Genomic DNA, 16,839 nt, shown 5'->3' with positions numbered 1-16,839 from the left:
TTTAATGACTCAACAGGTTTTTGCCGTAATTAGTTTTTATTGTTTCCAATGCAGGAGAAGGCAAAGGTTCAATACCATTAACATTTTTTTTTTTTTTTTAATTTTTTATTCAATCATTTTGAAGCTGGTTTTGTTACTCGGATTTGAATCAAACTCTTCAATTATCTCGCGCTCTTCGTTAGTCCAGAAAGTCTTTGCTCTCCTTATTGTTGTACTTCTGGGTATGCAGTTACAGTTGCAGCACTCTACTAAATACTGACTCCTGCGTCTCCGTTCGCGCGATGTGGGAAATGTGAGTAACCCATGTGCGAGATGCGGTAACCAACTCGTTAGAAACCTCGGCTCACGGCAGAAAGAGAAGAGGCTTCGGTGGGGCTACTCCGACTTATACGGTTTAAAGGCTTACTAAAGTTAGCATGCATCTATTCAGCAGTGAGTTGTGCACTGGGTTGGGACCCGTAAGGTAAAAAATAGATCCCATGGAAAACCCAAAACCCCCTCGGCTAATTGCTCCTCCAAACTTTGACGACCCATCACTCTAAACAAGGACTACGCTTTACGGAAATGTGCCTGGAATGTGCTTACTCTCTAAAGGAAAAGTGCTTGTTTACCTAGAGAAATACCCCGCTCACATCACCACCGTACTAGAAATGCGATGGTCGGGCATGATTGCCATGAGACGGTGCAGAAATTTGGTGTGGGATTTGTAGTTGGGCGGAGTCCCCGACAGCTTTTATCCATAAGTGAACGAAAGCGCGACAACGGAGAAAGGGTCATCGAGATCCGCGCAGCACAGAGCTTGGTAGTCATAAACGACACGCGAAAGTTTTTGCAATCAACTTTGAATCCTGCTTAAACAGAGAACTTCTCATCGACCGGATAAACATACATAAATGAGCAGTGGGAATCGATCTCCCACTCTCATCGTAGCGCTGAGGTTGGCTACTATGTATCATCCATCCATAACTGGCTGGTATAACGAAAAGTGATGTGCAGCTGCTGCAGATAAATACGCATCTGTAAGCTTTAGGGACAGCTGCCCATCCCCTTCCTGGCTACGCCCTGCTCACTCAAAGTAGCTGACCCAAATCTTACAAAAATAAATATAATCCATTATTTCATCAATTTTGGTATAGCAAGCCTTAAAACCACAGCGCTATCACGTAGTGAGGCAAAAATTTAAATAATTTTTCAGAGATTTTGTCCGCTTTTTCCTTTAAAAGACTTTCATAAATATAAATTCGTAGGTTATGTAAGAAGTATGTATTTTTTTAATTTTTTTTTTAATTTTATTTATTTAGTTTATATTCAAATACTTTGTGCGATTATTTACAATTGCAATTGCATTAATTACTTCTTAAGATACAATCAATATTACACAGCGTAAGATTTAATGTCATCAAAAATAATTGAACTAAAAATAAATTAAATAAATTGTATGTGTATAAACATAGATCAATTAAATTACCTAATATCATTAAAGATAAATAGCTATACAATGAATTTTCCTTTAGAACACCTTTAGTTGAATAACTTTTTTTGTTGCTAATTGACTAAGTACGGTTGCAATGTATGATTCCAAAAAATAAAAAAATAAAAATGGCCACACAAATTTAATACTTTTAATTATTCAATTTCAAAATTTTTTACTTTCTCAACTGCACTCAACATAAAAATATGTTTTACTTATTGCAACATTTCACTGGTTCTTACATTTCTAACTATGGATGATCGCCGCTGCTTCTACGTATTGCTGCCCCTTGGAACATTTACCTCGGCACCAAATCAATGTAACTATTTGGACGCATCATTTGATGCGGCGAACCATAGAATGACTGATAGCTGCTGATATTATAAGCGTTTGCCGCTGCTGAAGCCATCGCCGTGGGACTGCCAGCCGCAGCGGCTGATGCCTGACGCATATGACCGGTTACCTTCAGCTTATCATAGGGACTTGCATAGCTGCTGTGATAGTGCTGATGATGATAGATGGCACCAAAATTGCTATTCTCGCTAGCATATGGCTGCCCAATTGTCGAGTAAATATTTGCGGCCATCATTTGTGAGTGAGAAGGAGGCACATGCGACTGTGACACTGCCGTCGGCATCATTTGACTTTGTGCGGCGCCGCTGAGATTCATATTCAAGTGTGAGTGATGTGTGTGGGCGAGCGTATGGGGCGGCATTAGGCTGGCCGCATTTGTACCACTACTATCGCCATTGTGTGCGGCCAGTGTGACATGGCTGTAGGGGCTGGGAATATTACCGCTGACAGTGGCATTCGCGGTAGATGTGCCTGGCATAACTGTTGCTGTTGCTGTATGTTCAACTTTCGGTGAGATACTGTGGCTGTGGCTATGGTTGTGGTGATGAGGATGAGGATGATGGCTATTGGTTGGAGGTATTAAACCGTTACTGGTCATATGACCAGTAATGCTGCTGCTACTGACGCCACTGGAAAGGCACTGTTGGTAGTTAAGCAACTCGGGTGATGTATTGGTGGTGTTTGTGGCGGCTGGTGCGCTCGGTGAATCGGTTACTGGTTGAATCACATGTGCTGAGATCAATGCGTTCTGATGATTTTCCAATTCAGCTACTGCTGCAAAGAAGGGGGAAATTGAGAAAAAAAAGAGAGGATAAAATTAATTATGAATCGCGTTAAATGCAAGCGTTGATGGATTTACGAAAGAGGCGCTGAGTGTTTTACTCGAAAGGGGAATATACCCATTTTCTGTTTGGAAATACATACATACATATGTACACATACATATTGATAAAGAAATACATACATATTTGTGACGAATATGTGAACAAGACCACATACATACATATGTATATGTAAGTAGGTATAAATATCGCTTCGATATATCAACTCTACTAAACTCTTCGTAGGTCAGTTAAGCTACTAGAGCAGGGAGTTGTGTTATTGCTGCATATGCCAAAAGCTGGAGTTGGCCCTGAGCTAGAAGCAGAAAGTTGAATGGCCTTGTTCACCCTATCCTTAAAGGAGTCACTATTCAGATTTCTGCAGAAATGCAATGTACATGTAGGTGCACGGTGAACAACAGACCAAAGCCTTATCCACGTTCTGACAAAACGTGGGGTCTGACACAGGAATCCACAGAATAGCCTGTGAAATCTTCTTATCAAAGTTCAATAAGTGATCGCCGTCTGCCGTACAGGAGCTTTTCCTACAACACTTGGGACTTTGATGGATACAGAGATCTAGGTATAGATCAGTCGGGCCGAGAGGTGGCTTACCCCCAATACTTAGCAGGCCCTTAAGGTGAATATCGAACTAGCTATTCGTGAGATAGAGCCAGAAGCCGTCACCAAGGACTTGGAAAACTGGGTTAAGAGGATGCGCTACTGCGAACCACCGCCACAGAAAACCCTACCGATATGTATTTCGACCCGCTGAATCCGAATCTGAGATCCGTTTGACAGTTTTTTTTTACAGCCTTCTACAAATCTTAAGATCCTCAGATCCTCGATTGCGCCTATCGGAAAAGTTGTTAAGTTTGCTTTTTGTTCGACTCACCTAAATTTGCATCTTTGCTGGCTTTCAATTGTTGTTGTTGCTGCTGCTGCTGGTGATGATGATGATGATGATGCTGTTGCGCGTTATGCTGCTTCATTCTAGCCTGACTTTCATGACTCATCTGAGACATACCCATCGAACCAGCGCTATAAAAAGTGAAGCAAAAATTATAATTATGAATGTACATTAAAAATGTACATAAAATATCTTTAAAAAATAATAGAAAGAGCTTCAAATACTAAAGCAATTACGCTTTTGTGAAAGAATTTTTGGGCGCAAATGTTTTTGTGGTAACATGCTTGCATACATACATAAGTATGTATGTAGGTACATTAGGGTGCATCACCGAAAACAGTTAGGGGGTTTCCACCGGAATTATACAACTTATTATATTTTAAGATTTCCGCCAAAATATTTCGGCAAAAAATTGAGATTTACGTGGGCTGGACCGATTTGAAAAAAAAAAATAACGCCAAAAACCTCGATTCTTTTGATTCCGTTGGTACGATTTTTAAACATTCTAATGTAGACCTTTCAAGCTTAAACTTTTCTATCATCTGAGGTGGTGTTATAGAAAAAAAAGTTTTGAAACCTAATTTTATTTATGAAAAACTCCTATTTTGGAGGTATTTTCAAATTGGATCGGCTCACGTAAAGCTTAATATTTCTCCGAAATATTTTAGCGGCAGTCTTAGAATATATGTAATATATTTTATTTTCCCGATGAAAAACCAATACGGATTTTTTATGGAGAGTGCTGCATCCTAATGAACATATTTATGTGTGCAAATCAATATTGTTTATATTAATTTTCGCGTACTTTTCCCACTTTAAATATTTTTATTCTGACTCAGTTGCTTGTTTTGTAAACAAAACCTTGTATACCCTAATAAAATATCAAAAAAAAATCTATTTTCCCCCGAAAAATTAAAAGTAAATATTTTAAGATTATTTATTTAAATTGAAATAGCGCTTTTGTGTCTTTTCTATGTTTACTTCAGTGCCAAGTTGCCCAATTTTCGCCTCTTCAACTTCTCAACTTCTTCAACTTGTTTCATATCTGCCGCTATTTCATCTTTCACACTTTGCTCCAATCAATTCAAATTCTCGGTTTTGTTTATCTTTGTCCTCAGCAAAAGAAATTTAAATATCAAACCCTACGTTAAATGTATATTAGGGTGGTCCTTGAGTGTAAGAGGAAAATTTTTGCATCTGATTTGCTAAGCTTCAACCCCTACGTCGATGCTACGATAGTCGAAGATATCACATATAATTTTTGGTCCCCATTGAAGACGGTTAAGGCGTGTCGCACAGGGGTCAAAGTTCATACTAGCCTATGAAGACGTCTTAATCGACTCCAATGGGGACCAAAATTTATAAGTAATATCCTCGACTTTAGTCGTAGCGATTTTGGGTATTGAATGAAAAAAATATATATACTCTGACCCCTTTGCTGATATCGTTGACCGTGGTATTACAGATTGAGGGGGTGAGGCTGATAAAATCGTTCATTTGATTTTTTAAGGACCACCCTAATGTATATTCAAACATAAACTTGGCAAACAAATGCGATACGCGCATATTTTTTTATTTGATTGTTTTTTTTTTTTTTNTATCTTTGTCCTCAGCAAAAGAAATTTAAATATCAAACCTACGTTATATGTATATTAGGGTGGTCCTTAAATGTAAGAGGAAAATTTTTACATCTGATTTGCTAAGCTTCAACCCCTACGTCGATGCTACGATAGTCGAAGATATCACATATAATTTTTGGTCCCGATTGAAGTCGGTGTGTTGCGTGTTGCACAAGGGTCAAAGTTCATACTACCCTATGAAGACGCCTTAACCGACTCCAATCGGGACCAAAATTTATAAGTGATATCCTCGGCTTTAGTAGCATCGATTTTGGGTATTAAATGAAAAAAATATATATTTTGACCCCTTTGCGACACGCCTTAACCGACTCCAATCGGGACCAAATTTTATATGTAGTATCTGTAACCGTGGTATTACCGATTGAGGGGGTGAGGCTGGTAAAATCGTGCATTTGATTTTTTAAGGACCACCCTAATGTTTTTATATACAAACATAAACTTGCCAAACAAATGCGATACGCGCATATTTTTTTATTCGATTGTTTTTTTTTTGAGTTATTGTTAATATCAGAGTGTTTCTGCTACAAATCAGGAAAAAAAACATATGCAACGGAGGAAAGAGTTCAGCAATTCTCAGAATTACTTAGGATTTGTTTGCTGTATTTATAAAGGGACTATTAAAAAATATGATCAGCCTGATTTTTGAAAATGATTTGTTTGATTTAGGCAGCGAGCCGCCTTACGTTGTTCCACTCGCCTTTCCACCCACCCACTGCTGCACACTGGCGCATACGAATAGAGTGTTAAAGAACATGTTGCACGATGCCCTTAGATGCTTATGCTGTTGTGTTGTTGTCGTAAGACACTTGCATGCCGTCGTCATTGTGTCTGACATTTCGTCGAGTTTTATTCTCGTTTCATAATTGGGTCAAGTTATCAACAAAAAAATATCATATCATAAACAATGTTTTATGGTAAGGAAATGATGTGCTTACATGTTCGTATGTACAAGTGTAAAACAGCATCAACGTAAAATAACTTAAGCATTTTATGTTGGGAAGCGAACTTCTTTTCTTTCTGTCGCTATGTTGACTCTTTGTTTTTTGATTTATATTTCATATTTTAACTTAAGTAGGTACTTACACATCATTAGTCCCATCATCACGAAAGCCTTTAGCAAAGGGATTACTAACAATTTTTAATTGTGTAACCTGAAATGGAGAGAAAAATAAACATCGGTCGCTAAATGTATCACCAAAACTTTTTTAATTATTAGATATAATTAATTATTATTTATAGCTAGCTAAATGACGAAACCAGGGATCGTAGCGGATATGATCTTTGTAATAAAAATCATAATTTAATGGTTGAAATTGGATTCATATTTTTCCGATTAAATTTAACCTTTATTTTTGGATTACTATTTTTTCAATAAATTTTTGGTTATTAATTTCGATTTTTATTTTTTCGAACATACATATAACCGCTATATCTAATTTTCATTTTTTTTTATCATAAAAGATTTAAATCGGTCATACAAACGCAGTCTCCATTTAAGCGGTTAAAAATGATCGAAAAAATAACCACTATTCTTGATCAAAATATAAAAATAAAAAAAAAATATGATTTTGCAATGATCTAAAAATAAATAAAAAATTATATATAACGGTTATTTTTGTACCTAGATGTAACTTTGAATTTAGTTATAAAATGAAATAAGTTAATGTAAAAACAAATATTTTTAAAGCAAGGGTTCTAAATATGCACGAAATCGGACCATAAGTACTGGCTTATCAAATATATCGACTCGTGCGCCACCTATCGGCAACATTTTTAGTGGAGTTATTCCCTTTCATGTAGTTAATATACGTTCTAAATATGAACCCAATCGGACTATAAATACGGGGTTTTCAAATATCTCGACTCCTGCGCCACCTTTCGGCTAACCCATTTTTCGTATGGCATTGTCATCGGGTTCTGAGTCAACTGAGAAGTTTCAAGTCTTTAGGTCATCGGAAAGTTGGTCAAAAATTTATTGGCAGATTTGCTCCTAACAAACATACATACATACAGAGATAGTTAAATAAAAGCTTGTAAAAAGGTTTTCTCTACCCATTCTACTCAAAGGAACACGACAACGTTTCGGTGCTGTAACATTTTCGGTATCGTTTTATGCTCTGGAATATTCGAAAATACAGCATTCCCTTGCCTTTCCGGAAGCTTGATCACCCAAAAAGTTACTTAAAATTTATAATCATCATTACCAGGTCCAAATTTCACAATGTCAGACCTATCAGCTTGGAGCGCACGGTACATGAGATCAAATATTTTGGTGGACAGTCGCCTTGGTACGTACAAACATGCCCACGGAATCGATAGTCCTGTGAATCACTTATGCTCGACCTTGTAACGAAGATTGAAGTGGTGCAGGAAGCAGGGGAGTACCCAATAGCAGTCTAACCTAATTCTTTCTGCGCAAGATATTCTAGATACGAAGCGGAAATGGAAAACTCATGCGAAGCTGAAAGTAAATGGATTGTTGAAAGTTTGCGGACAGTGTCGAGGATCCTTTAGTAAAATTTGGGGTCTAAAATCTCGGACAGGTTTCTTTGACGTACATAGCTTTAGTCAGAAAGATCGTCAAGTATATTGCTGTAGTATTATTAGTGTAAAGCCATGGTCAAAGCCACGATTTATATGTTAGCGGAGTTAAAAAATATTGTGTGTATAGGCAGTAAGCAAGCCATGAGTATTAAGTCAGAAGCGGCTCTTAATGCTTTGTTGGATTAGTTACCCCTGGATTGCGTGAATAAAAAATGACTGCATTCTTTGCGATTGTGGTATCACGATCTTGTCAGCAATAAATACCCTTTTTTGACCTTTAATGAGAAACTGATATCCGCAAAATCTTTCCTATAAGCAATGGAGCCAGTTCCAGCCGACCTCATGGTTAACTCAGTTAAAACTTTCTATACGGGCGTGTCAAAATCTGAAAACAGATTGCAGATGGATTAGTTCCTCTAACAATAATTAAGATGCCTTATCGATTTCAGAATCCCTCTGATTAGTTTATTTTTTCTTTACCGGCGACTGATAACCATCATTCATAACTCTCGAAAATTGGGTACAGAAGTCATCTTCTTCAGATATTAGAAGCGAAAGAAAACGAAAGAAATTCCCGTTAATAGGAAAACGTTTTCCTAAAGCAGTATTATAGCTTTCTATTTAAAAAGAAAACACACTTGACTTTATGATTATTTAAAAATTGGAGTTGATTAATTTGCGCAGTGAACGGCGCATTGGAACTTATTTCTGGCATATCTTCTATGAATCAGATCTGTGATTTTACTTCCATGGACCAACAATCGATCGATGGTAGTAATTTCTAGACATAAATCCATGAAACTTATGTTACGGTTAAATGGAAGTTATGCCGAAACCCGCAATTAAAACGGGAATTGTCAGCTAGGTACACCGGGGATCTAATGAATAAAATTAGACCTTCATAACAAGCTTTTCAGGGGTTTTACGCTTTTAAGACTTTCAGAGTTCTATTCAGCTATAAAGTTGTATATACCGGTGCGAGCGCTGAAAGCTATAACGTGAAAAAGTTTAGTATGGAGTTCTAACTTAAGACTTATGAGAGCCGTTAGTGAAACCATGAGTGTGGTGGCGAGATTTCTTCTGCAGATCCCTATCTTCGCCAGATTGATATGCTAAATTTTTTGATGTTTTGAGGTTATTATTATTGTCTCACGCGAAGTTGATGTGAACTGGCCACAAAAATCGTGCGCATTGACCTCTTTGAACTTTTTAACCAAATCATTCTTAAACAAACCCGAGCTATCGCTTAAATTCAGTATTATATACGTATGTTTGTATGTATGTACATTATGGTGTATCACTCTCCATAAAAGAAGTCAGTACGTACTGTTTTTCTATTGGAATTATAAAATTTAATGTATTTTGAAGAGTTTTGCGAAAATATTTTGGAAAAACTTACGTGATCTGGACGGATTTGAAAGTACCACAGAAAGTACCAGTAAACATTTTTATGCAGACCTTTCAAGCTTAAATTATTCTTTCATTTCAAAAATATTTAAAAAATAATAATTTTATTTATAAAAAGCTCGATTTTGGGAGGTCTTTTAAAATCGGTCCAACTCACATAAATCTTAGAATTTTTCCGAAATATTTTGGCGAGAGTCTTTAAAATTTAAATACATATAATAAATTTTATAATTCCTATGAAAAAGCCGCAACTTTTTTTGGGGAGGCACCCTAATGTGCACTTATGCAAGACTTTTCAAAAATTGGACTCTTCAGTTACTCTGCATCCAAACTGATGAATCCAATCAATCATATTTACTTACATATGTATGTATTTATGTGTGTATGTATTTACTATATGTACTTATTTACAATATCTTAGCCGAAAAGCAACAACGAAAAGCGACTAAGCGCAAATGCATGAATGGTTAAAACACATGTCGCTGGAATTCGTTCAGTTAACATTGGATGTGTATTTGTATCGCCCAATTGAGCGTTCATATAAATACTCATAACTCATAAAAATAAATCTTAGGAAAAAATGAAAAGGAATTTGAGAAATTTGGATAATTTCGGACGTGGAATTTGATGAAAAACTTTCCATAGTCTCATAAACACACACTACAAATGTATGTATTTTTGGCTCTGCAATGAATATACTTATGTTCTCATACATACATACTTAATTCATCATTTCCGTAAAAGAAAAATGGATCTAAAGTAAATACTGCATATTTGATTAGTGAATATTGTCCTTCCTATCATTTCCTTCAATTGAAGGGATTTATTTAAAAAAAAAACTCAAATTGCGACTTACTCGTTGATTTTGATAAGCAGTGACGGCGGTAAATGATGTCTCCGGAAAGATAAATGTGCGAAAGTGACTCGAATGCTCATTTTCGTCCAGCGAGTTATTTTTTGGTGGCAGGTAGACGATGTGAAAACGTGGCTGGTATCGATGCATGGAGTTTAAAATTATCTAAAAATTAAATATGTATGTGAATGAATATTTTTTTTATACTACATATTAAAATTTCAATATTAATTTTTTTTCGGTAGCAATGGATTTGTTTTTCTCATATTTGACCGTTCATTTAAAACCTCTTTGCTTATATTAAAAATAAAATTAAAAAAAAAACCGAAATTCGGTCATCAGGTGAAACCATATTTAGTATTAGCAAATGTTTTCGCACACGATTCGATTTGAAGACACCCATTCTCAGTAATCAGTGAACATACCCACTTGTAGCTTCAAAAAAGGCGAAATACTGCCACTGAAAATCAGTCGAAATTTTGTGTATTATTCCGTTATGATATTCTAGGAGAATAGTGGAATAGAAAAGCCCGTGGTAAATCTGGCTGTCGACGCACTGTGCAAACGCGAAAAGCCTGCGCCGGCAGAAAATTACAACATCCCGAGAAATACATAAATATCAACAAGGATTGCATGTCGCGCACATCTTAAAACGTGACTTAGGACTCAACGAATATCAGAGACATACCGGGCACTTACTTTCAGAAGTGTTGAATCAAAAACATAAGTCAAAATCGAAAGCTTTGCTTCCAACAGTACGCGAAAAATTGTCACAAATGAATTATGTTTACAGGCGTGAAAATTCTCACTGTGGAACAATCGTTCAATAAACACAACGATAGGGCGTATGCTTTGTCATCACGACATGCATGCGAACTCCTTCCCAGGGTTCAAAGTGGCCACCGCCCAGCTTCTACATATCCTTACCTTAAATCACAAAGGCGCTAAACAACAAATTTTTTGTTTTAAATACAGGAGAAGCAAAAAAAAAAAAATTAAAAGAGTTTCAATAAACAGGTAGGGCTTTTTAAAATGTGGCATGTAACTCCGTAGTTTTTTAAACTAACACATTAAAATTTTTATTGATGGTGTATTTTAATACATCCTACCAAAATCTGTGAAAAACGCCGTTTCGAAAAAAGTGTTGATTAGGGCTTTTGTGAATTATAGTAATGATATGATGGTTTCAAAAAGACTCCACTGCAGCTGATAATGCCCAGTTGACACGAAATAATGTTTCGAACTTCATTTTTCACGGATGATTGGATATCTGGTGCCCAGACCTCAATCGATTGGACTATAAATTATGGTCCATTTTAGGAGATGGCTTGCACTACTCGACATTCAAGTATGGCGGCTTTGAAACGCGTCCCTGTCCGGCAGTGGATAAATTTCTCATCTCGTGGGATGCGTACTGCAATCGATGTGTGGCCAAGCCGAATTCGCCTCTGCTGTAGGTAAATGGAGTCCATTTCGAAAATGGTGTTCTAAATCTTTAGCAACTTGATTATACAATAAATATAAAAGAAAATTATGAAAGATATTTACTCATTTTCATTTTATTAGCCAAATACCATGGAGCGAAAACATTTGCTAATACCAAGTACATCACAGGCAACCGCTGTGGTGACAAACATCAAAAAATAAAATTTTTTTAATAGCGGTCGCCCCTCGGCAGGCATGGCAAACCTCCCGAATGTATTCTGCCATGAAAAACGACTGCTCAATAAAATATAATCGCCGTTCGGCAACATCAAGACGCACGCCACGAATCGGAGGAGAAGCTCGGTAACATTTAAATTTCTCTAGCCTGTGTATTATTAATGGAAGCCTATTAAAAGTAACTGCTTATTAGGGTGCATCACAAAAATAAAATTGCAATCTTTCCATCGGAATTGTAGAACTTATTATATTTTAGGACTTCCGCCAAAAATTTCGGAAAATATTAAGATTTACGTGTGCCAGACCGATTTGAAAATACCTTAAAAATCTTATTATTTTCATTTCGTTGGTACAATTTTAAATTTTTGTTTTAATATTCGGAAAACCCAAAATAAAAATTTATGAAAAACCGATTTTTGGAGGTATTTTGAAATTGAATCCAGATTCAGCACATCTTAATAGTTTTGAGAGATATTTCGGCGACAGTCTTAAAATAGATAAATTTTATAATTTCGATGGAAAAACAGTATCAATTTCTTTTTATTCGAGAGCGATGATCCTACCGCTTATCATATGGTTCTATCTTCAATTATATCCTTAATTTTAGCTAACATAGTCCAAGCTATTTCTTTAAATATTCTCAGCCGCTCTCGAAGTTCCTTACTGTCATACTTTGAGATCAAATTGTTTTATTTCTCTGGACAATTATTATGTTTGCTACACCAGAATATTCTGCATTCAAAACAATTCTACGAATTTTTTTTATTTTTTTATTTGTACTTCCATTTCAACGAGCAAACAAAATCAGCTGATTTTTACGCTCACTTGACTAGAGCTTAACTCGCGGAGATTGAGCAGTAACTAAACCTGTAGTTAAATCGGAAATGAAGAGTTAACTGCCGAACATGAGTTATATTAACACTGTGAAAATAGGCTTTAATGTTGCAAATTTATTCCAAAACTAAAAATGGAATTTAATAATTCTTTTCTTTCCAATTTAAAGATAATTTAAAAACAATTGAAAAATAAGACAAAAATCAATAAACCTCCTGGCTTTCAACACCTAGAGCGTACTTATGCAGACACAAAACAATCAAACAATTCTCATCGACTTCACCAATCTTTCTAAACGATTTTAATTTCTTGCGCTTATTTTTAGATTTCCTTATTTTTTCGCACGTATTTCGGTTGTTTATTTGTTTTCACAAAATTGTACGCTAAATTCCATTTTTCTAAGTTTTTGTTTCTGCGCAGAAAACAAATGGCTGTTCAGCCGTTAGACCACATCGTTTAAATTCGTTTCAACATCTTACAACAAAGCGCATATAAATCTTTCAAATCATTACCAGAAATGTTTACATATTAACACATGTATGAAGTTATACTTAACCACTTACATGTCCATTCTCGTCCAGTTGATTATTGGTCAGTTTAAGTTTGTCAAATGAGATGATTTGTTTCATCCAATTCGCACCTGGTGCTGGTGAATCGGGGTGAACGTGTATGCGAGGCGGGGAAATGGGGTCCGCTTTGCCAGCGACCACCCAACTTGAGCTAAAATTCCAGAAATTAGAAAATAATTAGTATTAGTAAATAGAATACTTTATTATGCTGCAAATGTAAATTCGATCAATGTTTATCTACAAATCTCTCCACCACTCACTTGTGGAATGCATAGCGATAGCGTTTATCATCGACCGGCACAAAGTCCATCATCATTATGTAGGTCGCCTGCGGATCCAATCCACCGATCCGTACCTGAAATGTGGGAAACATGCGCCTGCCAGTCTTGGTGACAATCATTTCTGTGCCTTGCTCATGGAATTTATCCCACAAAGCTTTAGTTTCCAGCACAACCACTGCCTGCGCCAACGTCGGATGCATTGGTTCCTCCTGTTTGATTGATAAAAGTGAATTTAGCTCAAATTTTCTTCACAAAAAAACTGAAATTGCAACTCGCTCAACACTTACACTTTTACTGCCGCTGTTGTTGTTGCCATTTGTTGTATTTGCATCCTTTTTGTTGCTCTTATATTTTTTGCTTTGTGTTGTAATACTGTTGCTGCCATTATCATTGCTATAACTAGTGTTATTATTGTTGTTGCTATTGCTGGTGCTGTCTGAGCAAGTGCTTCCAATGTTGCTGCTGATGCTGTTGCCACCGCTGCTATTATTACTTTGCGTCTCAATGTCTGACATTTTGGCGTCGATGTGCTCGAGTGGCTTGTATGAAGTGCGATCTTTGCCCGCAGTCTGTATGCAGGCTGATTTGGGAAGACAAGATAGAATAATGGTATGAAACTTCTTCGATTCTATTTTAATTTAAACTACAATACGAATGAAAATTATTTAAAAATATTTCTGCCATAAAATGTAAATGAATATTTGGTGCTAAAATTTTTGCTGATTGTTTGGCCGAGCTTCTCCTCCAAATTGTGGCGTGCGTTCTGATGTTACAACGCACATGAGGGATCTACAATTTTACGCCGCCTCCGAATGGAAAATCGATTTTAGGCAGAAATACACTCGAAAGTTTGCTATTGATCCCGAGGGGTGACCGCTGTTAGAAAAAGCTTTTCGAATCTTCCCTTCGCGATTATGTCAACAACCGCCGTAATGAGGCGATCGTTAAGACTTTTTTAAATAAATGGACAAGCAGTAAGCTTTCACATTAAGGCGCTTAGGATAGGCTGGGTCAACTTATATAGCAACACCGGCGCTCACCCACCATCCATTGAAGTAGTAATAGAATTTTCAGAAGAGAGATTATACTGTTTCCCGCTTGAGAAGAGTTACAACTTAGCCCCAGTCTGGCAGCAACAGTTGGTTTAGAAACATTTATTCTGTCCAGTTTTGTGTTAACTGAAATCCATTAAAATTTCTTTATAGCGAAGTCATATTATTGCAGGTTGTTTTACGCCGTGCCTGTTGAAATAAGGTCAGGGTTCCCTTGATATCTTGCAAATCTGTATGTCTGGCCACTTGTTTCTGGCATTATTAAGGGCCATGAAAACCGCGACCTCTAGCGTGATCTATTGCGCGTGGCGCTCCGCCCTATAAGGCTTTTAATGTAGCCTCGCTCCTCTAAAAATGGACTGAGTAAGAGAGCATCACATTCGCAGCGAACAAAGTGGTAGTCGAGCGCGCATCCATTCGGCTACAGTGGCTCTTGAGACAACGTAAAGGAAAGACATACTTACTTAAATTTGTTGTAAAGTTTTTTTGTTTTGCTTGTGGCTTCAAAACTACACATTACCCACTCGCTTATATTGCGATGCATATTTTCGTTCAATCGTAGCCGTTAATGAATTCTCTATTTGCTTACTGGGAAGTTAAGTACTTTCTTTGAAGCTTCATTTGAAGAACAGATAAATCGTTTGAACATTTTGTTTACAGAGTTATTTATGATCCTCTTTACGTGTGATTTTCTGAGCCCACAGCAAAATTCCGGACCATGAAACACTGCGGTAGTTCCTTGTTTTCCTAGATTGTCGGCCTTCTCAATGCTCTAGGACACTGAAACAATCATTTACATACTAGCTCAGGGGTTGTTCTGTGGGACTTCAGCACCTGTGCCTCTTCTGATGCATTCACTGCTGCAGATTTCTATTGAATGAATTTCCGCTTCGAAGATGGTGGGGTAGCTCCTCACTGCTATCGATTTTTTGAAGTTTGCCGCAAATATGCCCCCGCCCCTGTTTTCCCATTTTCCAGCTTAGATCCATCAGTGTAGCAAATCTCCCCATTCTTCTTCTCCTTCTTATTTGGTGCTGTAACCGCCTGAGCGATTTTAGCCGAGTTCAACAAAGCACGCCAGTCGTTTCTCTTCCATGCCAACTGACGCCAATTGGAAATGGCAAGTGAAGCCAAGTCCTTCTCCACTTGGTCTTTCCATCGCAGTGGGGGCCTCCCTCTTCCTCTGCTTCCACCAGCGGGTTCCGAGTTGAATACTTTCAGACCTGGAACGTCGCTGTCCATTGGAACAACATGGCCAAGCCAGCGGAGCCGCGATATCTTAATTCGCTGCCACTATGTCTATTTATGTCGTTGTAAAGCGCATACAGCTCATCATTCCATCGTCTACGGTACTCGCCGTCGCTAACGCTTAAACGCCCGTAAATCTTCCGCAAAATTTTTCTCTAGCAATACTCCAAGAGCCGCCTTATCGGATGTTGTCATTGTCCATGCTTCTGCATTGAATTCCGATGCTGACATTATTGTCAGTGTTAAAGCTGGTTCCCAAATAAATGACATTCTCGAAATTATAACTGTCAACAGCGACGTGGATGCCAAGGCGGGAATGCGCTGACTGTTTGTTTGATGACAGGAGATACTTCGTCTTGTCCTCTTTGACCTCTAGATCCATTCGCTTTGCTTCCGAATGCAACTTGGATAAGGCAGAACAAACCTCGCGGTTCTCGTTACCGATGATGTCGATTTCATCTGCGTACGCCAGCCATTGCCAGCTCTTGTAAAAATTTTTTCCTGAGCGGTTCAGTTCTGCAGCTCTTATTATCTTCTCCAACATCAGATTAAAGAAATCACACGAGAGTGAGTCATCCTGTCTGAAACCTCTGACGGAGCTGGTGGTATTGCTCATCGCCATTTTACACAACCGTATCAGTTTCGCGGGGACAGTAAATTCAGACATCGCGGCATAAAGACAACTTCTGTTCGAAAGGGGCTTTGAAGTCGACAAATAGATGGTGAACCTTTTCTCGCAGGCCTTTTCCAAGATTTTACGTATTAAGAATGCCTGGTCTATGGTGGATTTGCCGGGTCTACAGCCACGCGGATTAGGCTCAATCAGTTCGTTGACGGTGGGCTTCGGTCTTTCGGACAATACGCTCAGTAAGACCTTGTAACCTTCCAGTTGTCGGCCAAGCTTTCATCTGAATACCTCGTCTGGCAGGCCGTCAGCTACAGCAGCTTTGTTGTTTTTCGAGCTCGTTATTGCTATTCGTACCTCGTCATAGTCAGTTGGTGGAACATCGACTCCGATATCATCGACTTGGGGCTCGTTTTCGTCTTCTCCAAAGCTTTCAGTACTGCTACCATTCAGTAGGGTGGACAAGGGTTCCTTCCATAATTTAAGTACGGTCTGGACATCAGCCACTAGGTCGCCATTGTTGTTCTTACGAAAGTTCGCCCTGCTCTTAAAACCTTCCGTAAGTTTT

General features: G+C 37.7%; 1 protein-coding gene across 1 annotated transcript; it reads right to left on the bottom strand.

Moving 5' to 3' along the window:
- Nucleotides 1-1,390: 1,390 nt before the first annotated feature.
- On the bottom strand, nt 1,391-14,397 carry LOC108369918 (T-box transcription factor TBX1-like). Its single transcript, XM_017625128.1, has 8 exons — nt 14,391-14,397; nt 13,634-13,926; nt 13,326-13,555; nt 13,060-13,216; nt 10,004-10,165; nt 6,280-6,347; nt 3,542-3,687; nt 1,391-2,599 (listed from the first exon to the last, which is right to left on the bottom strand). The coding sequence occupies exons 1-8, from the start codon at nt 14,395-14,397 to the stop codon at nt 1,770-1,772; spliced, it is 1,893 nt and encodes a 630-aa protein (XP_017480617.1). The 3' UTR covers nt 1,391-1,769.
- Between the last annotated feature and the right edge of the window lie 2,442 nt (nt 14,398-16,839).

This window comes from Rhagoletis zephyria, unplaced genomic scaffold (genome assembly GCF_001687245.7).
Source record: "Rhagoletis zephyria isolate East Lansing unplaced genomic scaffold, Rhagoletis_zephyria_1.1 Rzeph_scaffold_03911, whole genome shotgun sequence".
Taxonomy (NCBI): Eukaryota; Metazoa; Arthropoda; class Insecta; order Diptera; family Tephritidae; genus Rhagoletis; species Rhagoletis zephyria.
This window is presented reverse-complemented; position numbering and strand designations above follow the sequence as displayed.

Excerpts from the sequence above, each read along its gene's own strand:
- LOC108369918 (XM_017625128.1), bottom strand. Across the intron at positions 13,556-13,633 it reads ACAACAGCGGCAGTAAAAGT|GAGGAACCAATGCATCCGAC; the intron begins GTAAGTGTTGAG and ends TCAATCAAACAG. Across the intron at positions 10,166-13,059 it reads AACTGGACGAGAATGGACAT|ATAATTTTAAACTCCATGCA; the intron begins GTAAGTGGTTAA and ends TTTAATTTTTAG.